The following is a 13,128-nucleotide window of genomic DNA, read 5'->3' on the forward strand; positions in this document are numbered from 1 at the left end:
TACATGAAACAAAATTGCTCTTGAGTTGCATTATGTAAAGCGTCCTGCAACTCATTTGAAACTCAGGTGCAACAGCTGCAAGTGTCTTAACTTCATGAAACAAGTTTCATGAAACAGCCAATCAATGCGTCACGTGATCACGACAAACTATGTCATCTCAAACCACCAGTTTCACCAGATCAGTGGACAAGAAAATAAAACAGAAGATGGTTTATTGGGCGAATAAGAAATGTGAGTTTCTCAAAGGTAATGTTTCTGTAAATGGCAGCGTTAAACGCTAACAGCTGCTTAAACAGCTGTTTGTGTCATTCTTTATTCTTCTTAGCTTACTGTTAATGTTATCTATGTAGCTAGATTCATTTCTTCTCTCCTGGCGTCCCTAATTTTATGAAACGAACGGTGAAAATGATTACAGAAGAGGAAAACGCGCTCCGCGATTATCTCGTTGCACTTGTGGGGAAGGATGAATGAACCATCAAGTAGGTTATTATTGTAATAACTACTTAAATATTTATTTTCAAAGGCATAGAAAACCTAAATTTAGTAAAGAATCATTGATGGATAGATAAAAGACAGACATATATAACATGAAAAGAAATAGGATAGGATAATATAAGATGTTAAAAATGTTGCAAATATGTAAATTACACCTCACGGATGACTTTATAGCAAGAAAGATACTATGTATCAAAAAAACACAAGCTGCTAATTTGGCTAACTAGTGGAGTAAACAAATGTCTCACTTCGTGCAACTTCATTTCTCGAATTGTTTGACAATTACACAGATATTATGTTGCAGGCAACTCACTGTGTAAAGCCAGCCAAAAAATACCCAATATAAAGATAACATTCTCCATGATCAGGAATCTGATACCACGCTTGATAATTTATCCCTGTTAAACTAGAGACGCTCTTCTTAAACAAAGAATCCTTCCTGGACCTGGTGTGGAGCCTTTGTTTGGGCCCTTTATGGAATTTCCTATGTGGGTGTTTGTGCATTCTGCCCTGGCCTTCTTTTAGCTTCCTAGAATTATGTGAAGTTAAAAGTGAAAGTTGTGAAATTTGTTTTGTCTATATAAATGGTCTAAAGTCTAAAGTGATACAATGAGGGCAGAAGGAATGGCTTGCAAAGAATCATTTACAGAAATAGAAAACACAGACCACTCAGCCTATCATATCACAGTTTGATCATTAGCTGAGGAGCTGAATGAGATCAAAAGGGGAATTTCTACTGTTTTCGCAAATTTTCCGTGAAATTGAATCCTTGAGAGGCAAACAAAGTCATTTAAAGTGGTTTTGTCCACATAGTGTTATTACATAAAATTGTTCCACATACATCCAAGATAGCCATAACACTGAAATCACCTCCTTGTTTTTTACACTAATTGTCCATTTTATCAGCTCCATTTACTACATAGGAGCACTTTGTAGTTCTACAGTTACAGACTGTAGTCCATCTGTTTCTCTGCATACTTTGTTACCCTGTTCTTCAGTGGTCAGGACCCCTACAGGACCACCACAGAGCAGGTACTATTTGGGTGGTGGATCATTCTCAGCACTGCAGTAACACTGATGTGGTGGTGGCGTGTTAGTGTGTGCTGTGCTGGTACGAGTGGATCAGACACAGCAGTGCTGCTGGAGTTTTTAAACACATCAGTGTCACCGCTGGACTGAGAATAGTCCACCAACCAAAAATATCCAGCTGCGTCCTGTGACCACTGATGAAGGACTAGAGGATGATCAACAACAGATGAACTGCTGTCTCTGACTTTACATCTACAAGGTGGACCAACAAGCTAGGAGGGTCTAATAGAGTGGACAGTGAGTGGACAGTGTTCAAAAACTCCAGCAGCACTACTGTGTCTGATCCACTCGTACCAGCACAACACACACTAACACACCACCACCATGTCAGTGTGACTGAAGCGCTGAGAATGATCCACCACCCAAATAATACCTGCTCTGTTGTGGTCCTGACCACTGAATAACAGGGTAACAAAGTACGCAGATAAACAGATGGACTACAGTAATTATAGAACTACAAAGTGCTCCTATACAGTAAGTGGAGCTGATAAAGTGGACAATGAGTGTAGAAACAAGGAGGTGGTTTTAATGTTACGGCTGATTGGTGTTGTCAGTTGTGTTGTTGTCAGTTGTCAGATTGTTTGTTAACTTATGCCATAACAGTCTTTAGTAGTCCTTCCTCTTTGTTCTTATCATTTTTGGTGTGTTTTGGTGAAATATTTTTAGCAACATGCATATCAAAGTCATTGTAATAGGCAACAAAACAATCTCTATACTGAATAATATTATATATGATATTCATGTTAATAACATTTGTTCTTATGCTTTAATATTGATATATTAAGCGTGGGACATCAGGTGTAATTGTAAATGTGCTTTACGCAGTTTTTACGTTTAAATCGATGTATGTAGGCCTCGATATATGTAGCCCCCTAAAAGCTAAAGATCCTAATAACCAATAATATATTATAATAGTTTTAATTAAACAGTGTTTTATTGACTAATAGGATTGTTCTTTTCTGAATCGTGAGACTTTTTAAACACTAACAAACAGCAGAAACTTATTTCTTGTTATATTTTTATGCCATCTTCAGACTTTTAAAGTCAGGGTGCTGTGAGGGTCATTCCAAAAGCTTCAGCTTGTGTTTCTTGACATTTTTCATGGTGGATTTTTTTCTGTAACACTTTAACTGCCACACAGTCCCAGTGTCTAACAGATCCACCGTCATGCTTAACAGTTTGCAAGGTGTTTCTTTCATCAAATGCTGCTGTTTTTTTCCCCTCCAAACACACCTTTGGTTATTGCGGTCAAAGAGATCCATCTGTATCCATCTTCATCACACCACACTTGTTTCCAAAATGGCTCTTGCGTATCTAGATGTTGTTTTGCATACTTCAGGCATTGACTTCTGTGATGAGGTCGCAGGTCCTCCATGCAGATCGTGTTTGTGTAAGCAACACTGCACAGTAGAACAGTGCCCCACCACTGCAGTGCCATTTGCTGTCATATGGGGGTTTTGCTTTGCATTTCTGGCCAGCATACGAGCGGATCTGAGAGTTTTCTTGGTCTTCCAGATTTTGCCTTGACTTCTATTCTTCATCTTAACGGCATTTCTGCGTTTTGATATATTTTTATAGCCCTCTCTTGCTGCTAAGCAGAGTGTTAGCACAAGGTTTGAAGAGTCAGAGAATTTATTACATTCTGGAATTGTCAGCATCACCAGTCTTAACGAGTCAGTTAAGGCTTAATGAGTCCTCAGATTTTAAAATGGTGTCTAAACGTTTGAAATTACTATTCTATCACTTTTTCTCAGTTTATCATTTGTAAGTAACTGCATTAAGCATTTTTCTCACACCAAAAATCAACAAAGTAAGCCACCATTTGGCCAGTGTTGCCCACACTTCTGCACACATCTGCATATATCCTTTGATGTGATTGAGATGTTTTCATTTTCCATCAGCTGCCGGCTTCTGGCTGCTCCTGAAACACAAAATTTTATACATTTTTTTATTTGTAATATTCTATATACAATAGCTATTACATGTCTATCCAGACCTACATGTTCTTCTATTTATTTTATTTTTATTTTATTTGTCCTTTAGAGAAATATGTATCACCAGTCTGAGTGCTCGTCTGGTCTGTTTACTGTGTTAAATGTCATACATGTGAGCACTCACCAAGACAAACTCCTTGTACGTATAACATACGTTGTGCAATAAAGTGATTCTGATTCTGATCAATGAAGCTTCAGGCTCCATCTGCTGGCCGAAAGTTAGCAGTACAACCTGAACACAATGCATTGGAATCCGCACACCAATAACAGGAAAAGGTTCAAACTGAAAACAAGTCAAATGCATTTAATAGTGAGGAGAAGAAGACAATATATCAGATTTGTATGAGATGTACAGTAACATGTTGATCAAACAACAAAACCTTGCGAGCTTTAAACTTGCTTTCAGGGTAGCAGAGCAAAAACACACAACTTATTAAATTCCCAGAGAGCACTGGAACACGCCAATATATAGTCTACAGGGATGCACCCTCAGAATGGGCCAATACTGAAGGAGCAGTGATGCAGTTTTACGAGGTAGACGTGAGGAGGGTAATGTGAATGATGCTGTTACACCTGCACCAAAACTTCACAGCATAATTACACGACTCCATTCGCCATGTTGCTTTCAATCTAGCAGCTTATTTCATTCATGTTTTTTTTAATAGGGAACCGATTTAAAACTGAAAAAATAGCAAATAATGTTTACACTGTTTATACTTGTTAATCAAAGTTCTGGAAATGTGCTGCTGTGTTTCATGTGTCACTCAGTGTGAGCTTTGGCTTTTAAAAAGGCTAATAAAAGTCAGCCAAGTTGGCTGTAGAAAAATCTGAATCAGCCATAAAAAGGTAAGATCAGTGCATCCCTAATAGGCTATATATGTAACACTGAACCTGTCAAAAACGCATTTTCTCTGTCAGCACCAAGATACACATTTACTAAATAAACCCAGCACTGAACACAAGTATTTAACCAAAAAAAAAAATTATAAAAACTGTGTGAAGTGTCAAAGATTTTTTTCTAAACTGCATTGTCAATTTTGTGCAACTCATACAATTTTAAAGTATTTTTAGATGAACGCTGATGTAGCTAGTTTAACTGTGCTTTGATAAAAGGCAGCTAGCTTATCTGCAGTCAAAATATTGGCACGTATATGACTTAAAACACTGCTGCAAGTTATAGATAATGTACAAACAATAGAAAGTCTTTTATGTAACCTCTATGACAGCAGCATAAATGGAGTAGAATAGCCTTAAAGGAGAATTCCACCATTTCTTTTCAAAATTCACCCACATTTTACCAAGTTCTATTGTTGAGATGTAAACAAAGTCATTCAGAGTGGTTTGATGTGAAATGATTTGCTGTAGAGAAACTTACCAACTCTTGATTTCTTACAGTGGTGGTGATGGGAACCAGGGGTCACCATGTCTACAACACAAATATAGCCATTTTATTTACTATCCAAAACCGCCAGTGAACCTTCACATATATGAAAATGGTAAAAATGTTTTCTTCTGTACTTTTTTGACTAACAAAACCCCCAAATCAACTTTAAAATACTCCAACAACCCTACTGTACCTACTGTAATAAATCAGATATATTATGCAGCATATCATGGATATGTGACTCGCCAGGAGGGCCACTGGGGGAGCCAGCGATTGTACCAGGATGCCTGTGGTCCTCGTTGGCCCCCGACTTGCCACTAAAAGATTTCAATGAACAGATTTTAGGCCGAGAATTATCACAAACAATAATAAAACAACGTCTCAGATATCAGGCAGTGTATTCGTAACCATTTCATATAACAGCATTCTGTAATGCAGCTGTCAAAAGTAATCAATGCTGCAGACGTCTGGTTCCTATCACCACCACTGTAAACAACTGTGACTTAAATGTCTCATTTAACCACTCTGAATGACTGATTTTAACCAATGTCACTTTGGCAAAAGACTGGAAATTGATTGGGTATAATACAGTCGATATCTATTAAAATACTGCAATACTGAGCTTACAGCTCAGATCTAGACAGCCCTAATTGTTCTGTAAATGTTCTGTGTAGCGAAAGGTAGAAGTTCCAGAAGAAGCTCCTCAAGGCTCCTGTCTAAACCTCAGTCCAGGATATCAGCTCCTGCCCTTGTGGTTGCCATAGCTGGGGAAGCCGAACTGTGAGATCATGATGTTGGAGTAGCGGAGCGGCATTCCTCCGTAGATCTGCGCCAGTCTGTTCAGGCAGTGTGATCGCTGGAGCAGGTGTTCCGCCCGGTGCCACATGCCCACGTACCCGCTGCTTGCCTCCTTCTCCAGGTTCCTCAGGTCCACAGGCTTCACAAACACCCCCGACGCCCGCCCGAGAGGCGACAGCTCCCGCGCCACCACAAAGTTCATGGCGATATCGTCGCAGTTCTGTGTCTCGTCCAGCAGGGCGTGCACTTCGGCCGACTGCGTCTGGAACAGCTCCAGGAAGCGGCGGTGGAAGAAGGCAGCGCCCACCAGCACCATGGAGTACCTGCGTTAGAGAAAAGAGGATTCGCTTCACCATTCGTTCATCATTTACCATCCCACAGTCTTCGCTGGACAGCTGGGTGTACAATTATACTGACTCTTGTCCTGTAAAGTGTTCCACTTTAGCAGGTACTGAATCCACTACAGCTGTGGAAGAAGTGACCAATGACCAGTTCCTAATGATCTGAGAGTTCTGCTCGGCTCATATCGCAGCATATGAAATACATATACTGGTACCAGTAATAGTATCTTAAAGTCTATTCTGTAACAGACTGGTCGCCAGTGTAAGGATTTAAGAATGGAGTGATGTGATCCTTTCTTTTACTCCTAGTCAGACTCTGGCAGCTGCACTGTGAATCAGCTGAAGCTGTTTGTCTTTTTTGGGAGTCCAGTTAGGAGACCATTACAGTGATCAATCCTGCTAGAAATAAAGGCACAGATGAGTTTCTCCAAGCCTGCTTTGGTCAGAAAATCTCTGATCTTGTTGATGTTTTTAGGGTGATAAAAAGCTGATTTAGTAACTGCTTTGACACGACTGCTAAAACTAAGATCAGAGGCCATTAGTACACCAAGGTTACGTACTAGTTCTTTAGATTTCAGGGCTCTCAAATCCAGACAGCCAGCTAGTCTGTGCCTCTCATTGCTATTCCCAGATAAAATAATCAGTAGAAAGGGCCATAGTTGTTTGGGGAGAGGGCCGAGTAGATCTGAGTATCATCTGCATAGCTGTAGTAAGATATCCCATAGTCTTGTAGTATTTGGCCAAGAGGCAGCATGTATGAATTAAATAAGAGTGGCCCAAAAATTAAACCCTGGGAGACACCACAGGTCACAGGCACTCTCTCAGAAACATTATTTTCAATATGTAATGTGATATATACTGTATCATAAGGCACTTACAAAATGAGTGAAGAGGACCATAGTTGTTTGTGGAGAGGGCCAAGTAGATCTGAGTATCATCTGCATAGCAAGATATGGTAAGATATCCCATAGTCTTGTAGTATTTGGCCGAGATGTATAAACATGTATAAATTAAATAAGAGTGGCCCAAGAATTGAACCCTGGGGGACACCACAGGCAACTGGCGCTCTCTCAGAAACATTATTTTCAATATGTAATGTAATATATACTGTATACTTTGTGCTTCTCTTCATAGCAGTATACAGTACAGTCTCCAGTATATGACAAAATCCATGTGCCACACTATGGGAAAGGGGTGTGACTAGATGGCCAACACTAGGGACTGAGCCAAACAGAACCATCTCAGGACCCGCCCCATTTTCCTCAGTCCTTCAATCACTGCTTAGCAACTGTTGCTAGCTGTTTTTCAGAGGTTTAGTATCACACACTTGGGACACACTGGGACTTTAAGGATGTGTGCAATTTTTTCCAAACAGCTCTCAAAATCAGAGTAGCTTTGTTTCCCACCTGTCTCCACCACCCACTTCAGGATCCTGCAGCTCAAAGCTGCCGTAGCTGTACACGCCAGAGGCCGTGGTCACGTGCTTCCTCGGTACGAAACCCACGATCTGGTCTGAGAATTGCTGTGAAAGATGATCGTGTGCATGTAAGAGAGAGAAAGAGACCTCAGACCGAATGTAGAGATAAAAAATACTAACTAGGCAGTCTGTCTCCTTTCTACTGTAACAGAAGCAGGTAATCTAGATCATGTTCACTGAGGACATGAGATACGGCGTGTGTGATATCCAGTATCCACCATGTCAACACCACACTTTACCTTCCAGATGGAGAAAGCAAAGCTGATATCAGGAGCGCTGACAAGTGTGTCATCATCCAGCATCAACACAGCTGAGGAGAAAAACAATACGGTTCAGGCTATCAGACAAACAGTGATAACAGGAACCACCATTTCAACAAAGTTAGATCATTCAAAGTTGCAGAAGTATCCTGAGATGCCTTCCTTCCTCTGCAAGAGGCGCAGATCTATAAAGAGCTGTTTTTAGAGTCTGTTTAAAGTGATAGTTTTACCAAAATTTGGCTTATTGCAGTCGAAACAGCCATAAAGTACAAGTTATTCATTTTTTAGGATATATTTTTGCCGAGATATGATTTAATCCATCAGAAAGGAGAAAGTCAAAGGAAGATAGTAAGTGAGTTCAGTCAGCATACAGACTTTGGTCGCAAATGTCAACTTTTTTGCTTCTGTTTTGCTAGCCTACGTGTCTCCACCCATATTGGGGAAGTGGTTGTGATTGTATTTGTAGGCTAATATGACCCAGTCAATATGACCTGGTGTGAATTTTCTAAGGCAGAATGTTCAAAGTGACCAATAACTTTGCGTCTGGCTGCCACGGATTTGTTTAGTGATTAGCGCACCAGCGTACATGAGATTTACATCGCATGGTATCATCACATGGATTTTGGATTTTTTTTATGAGTATAAGAAATGAGCACAATATCAGACATCGGTATCGATGCATCCTTATATACATTAGCTACACTTAAATAAAGTATATTACATGAGCTCAATTGCGGTCAGCAGTAAGTGAACTGAAATATAACTGTGTTGATTTAATATATAAAACGATTTGTGATATATTCTATATTTCATTCGACCAAATGTAATTTTTAGGATAAAGTTAGTTCAGCAACGGTTTTCAGCATATTGTTATATATAAATTGGACAAAAGTGACAAAATTTAAGTAATCTACTCTCCCAATAAAACACCCACCATCAGTCTCTATCTCGGCGAAAGGCTGCAGCCGGTTGCGCATCCGGTTACTGCTCTGCTCCTTGAAGACCACTGGGACAGGATGAGGCCCCAGAGAGTCCCACAGCTTGACCGGTGGCGGCTCCGCGACGTTGTTCCAGACTATAACGATCCGGTGCAGGTGTGGAACAGCCTGGTAATGGTTCAGCAGCTTCAGCAGCAGGTCAGTGCGGTTGAACGTCTGCATGATGACGGTGAACGAGTCGGACCGCTCAGGCCGGATGACCCGCGAGATGTTGGCCCGGCGACGGAGGACACCGAGGACGCCATCTTCAGGGGAGGGGAGTAAAGAAGTTAAGGCTGCACCGACCACCAGCAGCAGCAGCAGCAACGGGACAACGATGACGTGCGCCCGCCGAGGGCTGAGGGGCCTGCAGCCACGGAGGTGAAGCCTATAAACAAAAGAGATCAAAACTTTACACAGTCTTTGCCTTACAGATCTGAGTAAAACCCCTACTCAAACAATAAACAAGTAAACAAACGAATAAAGATTTTTGAATTAAATTTAAAATTACTGTAGTCAGTCTGATTAACTGTGATCATCTCAAATAATTGCAATTGGGTGATGATGTAATGATTACCACAGGCCTAAATAAACATATAAGAAACTCTAACTGAAGCATAAGATGCAAGCGCTGCACTGCCCTCTGGTGGAGCACAGAGTTCAGACCTTTTAAAGTTCTTAAATCTGAGAACATATAACATTTGAGATAAGCTAAATTGCTTGTTAAAATCATAATGACTTTCATGACTATAGGAATATTTCAAAATTTGGACTCCAACTTTTTACCTAGTATTCACTAAATAAACAACATTAATCCAAATGAATAAGAGGGGTAATGGGTCTTGACCATTGGCATGGCAACCCTTTGCCTCATGATTAAATTGTTGAGATGTAAACAGTCATTCAGAGTGGTTTGATGTGAAATGGTTCATTGTGGAAAAATGTAGACTCGCCATGTCTACAGCACAAATATAGCCATTTTATTTACTATCCAAGCCCACCAGTGAACCTACATGTGCCTTCTGAGTTTTATATGTATTGTGAATGATTGTAAAACAGTCATAAATCTGAAAAAACTATTTTGACTTAAAACTATTTTTTCTGAAACGGAGCATTTCACATCAAACCCAATGGAATCTTAACCATTTAAATGTGCTGACATTCCTGTAAAACTGATGGAATTTATCTTTAACCTAATACAAATAAAACGATCTACTTGTCGTGTAAAGATTTAGTAAATAATAGACTTGTCCAGTCCTGCTGTTCATTCAGTGAAATCACTGGTTCAGCACTCCATGTATCAGTAACTCAATGTGAATGACTAAAGTGGAGATGAGGAAACACTGACTGCTTTCCTCACGAATGTATTGTCAAATACGGAGCCCATAAAATGACATTGTAAAACAAGATGTGGCCACAAATTACTATATTGAGGCCACAAATTAATATACCAAGGACACAAATTAACATAATTAAGCCAAAAATATATATATTAAGGCCAAGAGTTACTATATTGAGCCCACAAATGAATATATTGAGGCCACTATAGTAAGGCCACGAGTTACTATCTCGAGGCCACAAATGAATACATTGAGGCCAAGTGTTAATATATTGAAGCTACTAGTTAATATATTGAGGCCAAGAGTTAACATATTGAGGGCACTAATTGAGGCCAAGAGTTTATATACTGAAGCCATGAATTACTATATTGAGGCCACAAGTTAATATATTGATTTCATAAATTACTATATTGAGGGCACAAATTAATATACTGAGGACACAAATTACTAAGAGGCCAAGAGTTACTATATAGAGGCCAAAAATTAATATATTGAGGCCAAGTGCTAATATATTGAGTGCACTAGTTAATATATTGAAGCCAAGAGTTAATATATTGAGGCCAAGAGTTTATAAATTGAAGCAATGAATTACTATATTGAGGCCACAAGTTACTATACTGAACCCACAAATTAATATATCTAGGCCAAGTACTAATATATTGAGTGCACTAGTTAATATATTGAGGCCACAAGTCAATATATTGATGCCATAAAATACTAGATCGAGGCGACAAGTATTGAGTTATGAAAAACGTAACTCGTGGCCTCAACATAGTAATCTGTGGTCAGGCCTTATTAAAAAATAATCACCATATCACTCCAGATGCTCCATAGACATTTGAAAATACTAAGGAAAGCACAAATACATCAAAATTGCATTGAGGCACATGAAACAGGTATGAAATCAGGCGTGTAACTGGAGTATTAGTGATATTTTAATAATGAACTTTTTCAGTATCACCTCTACAGACCGACTTTAGCTGCGTTAAACACGCAAACGGACAGGAGCTTCGGTACTTCACAGTTAAGACAGCTAAGACTGCGATGTCTCTCCAGCTCTGGTGTCCAGGCGATAAATGCATGAGATTATATGACCATGTATGACCGCCTACCTCATTTTATGGCCTTAAGATTCCCATGATCCTGGCGCAACAACTTTTCCAGCGAAGGAAGTTGGTAAGTTTGCGGATTTCAAAGCGCATGCGCGTTTAAGCGCCACAGAGAATTTTGAGGAGGAGAACTGCCACTCAGGCTGCTCGGCCAGCAGAGGGCGCTGCTGGGTCCAAAATGAATGGGTTCCAATGGAGCTTTTGTGTCAAACTGTGATGTGTAAATCACATCCTTTTCACACAGACAAACGCGCTCGTTTTCTCCACACAGAGCAAAAATAATATATTTCAACACTACTTTTATATTTTTTGAATGCTTTATTAAGGAGAATTCCCTACCTTTTTCCCCCAAATGTGTACATATTTCAAATATTGAGATATAAACCAAGTCCTTCAGAGTGGTTTGATGTGTAGGGACTCAGAAGTCTTTACAGTGGTGGTGATAGGAACCAGAAGTCACAGTGTCTACAACACGAATATAGCCATTTTATTTACTGTCCAAAACCACCAGTGAACCCACACGGCTTCCGGATTTTTCTATGTAATGTTGATGATGGTGAAAAAGTAATAAATCTGAGAATATAAGTTTACTTTTGGGACTATTTTGCTTCATAACACCCTGCATGTATCCCTCCACCATGAACAGATTAAAATAAATGGCTTAACAAGACGATTTAGGCCAAAACTACCACAAAACTATCTTAAAACAATGTCTCAGGCATCAGGCCGCATTATCATAACCTTTTTATGTAACTTTCTGTGAGGGAGCTTTTAGAGGTGGACGTCTGGTTCCTATCATCACCACTGTGAACAATTCTGACTGTAAGTTTCTCTAGAACAGAGCATTTCACACCAAACCACTCTGAATGACTCTGTTTACATCTCAACCATTTAATTATGTATGTAATGTAATTATGTAATTATAGAGAACGTGTGTTCTTTTGTCATGATATTAGGCTTGTTACAATAGAAAAACTCTTTTTGGTGCTATATAGAACCATCTTCAGCACATTCTCCATCAATCTGAAGAACCCTTTCATGATGTGAAGAACCCCTTAATTATGCAAAGGGTTCTTTGAGTGTTCATGGTTCTATATAGAACCATTTTCTTTACTAAAAAACGCTTAAAGAACCTTTTTTAACAGTGTACTGCACAGTGGAAAGTAATATAGTCGTGCCTTTATTACATTTCAAGGCAGATTGTATTCAGTTCTGACATGAATTCAGCATTTCATTTTTAAAATGCATTGTTTTTCATTAAGGAGGTCCACTGTGGTGACTGCTTTTCAATCTGGCACGAATTCCTCTCCATACAAAGCTCCTCAAAACGCAGGGGACAGCACTGGGTGTGTCCTAACTGACCATGTGCAGAATGCATTGTTTGTAAAGTACACATTCCAGCAGGGAAGGTCAAGGGCTTAGGAGACATGAGGGGACGCGGGGGACATGAACCCCACACTCTCACGGTCGAGTGATTGTGTCCTTCACACTTTTTGCATGTTTCCGGAATTGAACTCGTTACTGGCAATCACAAATCACTGAGGAAAAAACACCCTTTTAAAGTGAATAGCACTTTGGACTGACTGACCGGTGAACTATTAAGCAGTGTGGGACAAACCAAACCAAACACACTGCACAAGGTCAGAGTAGACTAAATTGGCTAGCAGATTTGGCAGGACAAATACGGTAGAAACATATAAATTTGACTGTGTTCTGGTATAAAAATCATACAGCAAATATTACTGAGTCAGGAAGACACTTGCTAGCGCTAGCTTTGTAGTGGATACACTGTTGGCTAACGTACCTGTTCAGTGAGATGCGTCAGCTTCAAATTTTGGACAGAGTCCTCATAGGAAAGGCTGTA

General features: G+C 39.7%; 1 protein-coding gene across 4 annotated transcripts; it reads right to left on the reverse strand.

Annotated features, from left to right (window-relative positions):
* Nucleotides 1-2,918: 2,918 nt before the first annotated feature.
* Nucleotides 2,919-11,332, reverse strand: extl2 (exostosin-like glycosyltransferase 2). 4 transcript variants are annotated; one of them, XR_005008764.1, is made up of 7 exons: nt 11,268-11,332; nt 8,773-9,203; nt 7,818-7,888; nt 7,508-7,623; nt 5,160-6,083; nt 4,954-5,004; nt 2,919-3,505 (listed from the first exon to the last, which is right to left on the reverse strand). XR_005008764.1 is itself a non-coding variant. In XM_036597641.1 (5 exons), the coding sequence occupies exons 1-5, from the start codon at nt 11,270-11,272 to the stop codon at nt 5,699-5,701; spliced, it is 1,008 nt and encodes a 335-aa protein (XP_036453534.1). In that variant the 5' UTR covers nt 11,273-11,332; the 3' UTR covers nt 3,868-5,698. The 4 variants fall into 4 exon arrangements, 1 of the variants encoding a protein (XP_036453534.1); XR_005008763.1 differs by lacking the exon at nt 2,919-3,505 and adding an exon at nt 3,718-3,861; XR_005008762.1 differs by lacking the exon at nt 2,919-3,505 and having other exon boundaries at nt 3,868-5,004.
* Between the last annotated feature and the right edge of the window lie 1,796 nt (nt 11,333-13,128).

Source organism: Colossoma macropomum, unplaced genomic scaffold (genome assembly GCF_904425465.1).
Source record: "Colossoma macropomum unplaced genomic scaffold, Colossoma_macropomum, whole genome shotgun sequence".
In the NCBI taxonomy this organism is placed as follows: Eukaryota; Metazoa; Chordata; class Actinopteri; order Characiformes; family Serrasalmidae; genus Colossoma; species Colossoma macropomum.

Bases quoted from the DNA above. Each gene is read 5' to 3' on its own strand.
- extl2 (XM_036597641.1), bottom strand. The intron at 7,624-7,817 runs GTAAAGTGTGGT...CATCTTTCACAG, and splicing joins TTGCTTTCTCCATCTGGAAG to CAATTCTCAGACCAGATCGT. The intron at 6,084-7,507 runs GTGGGAAACAAA...TCTCTAACGCAG, and splicing joins GAAGTGGGTGGTGGAGACAG to GTACTCCATGGTGCTGGTGG.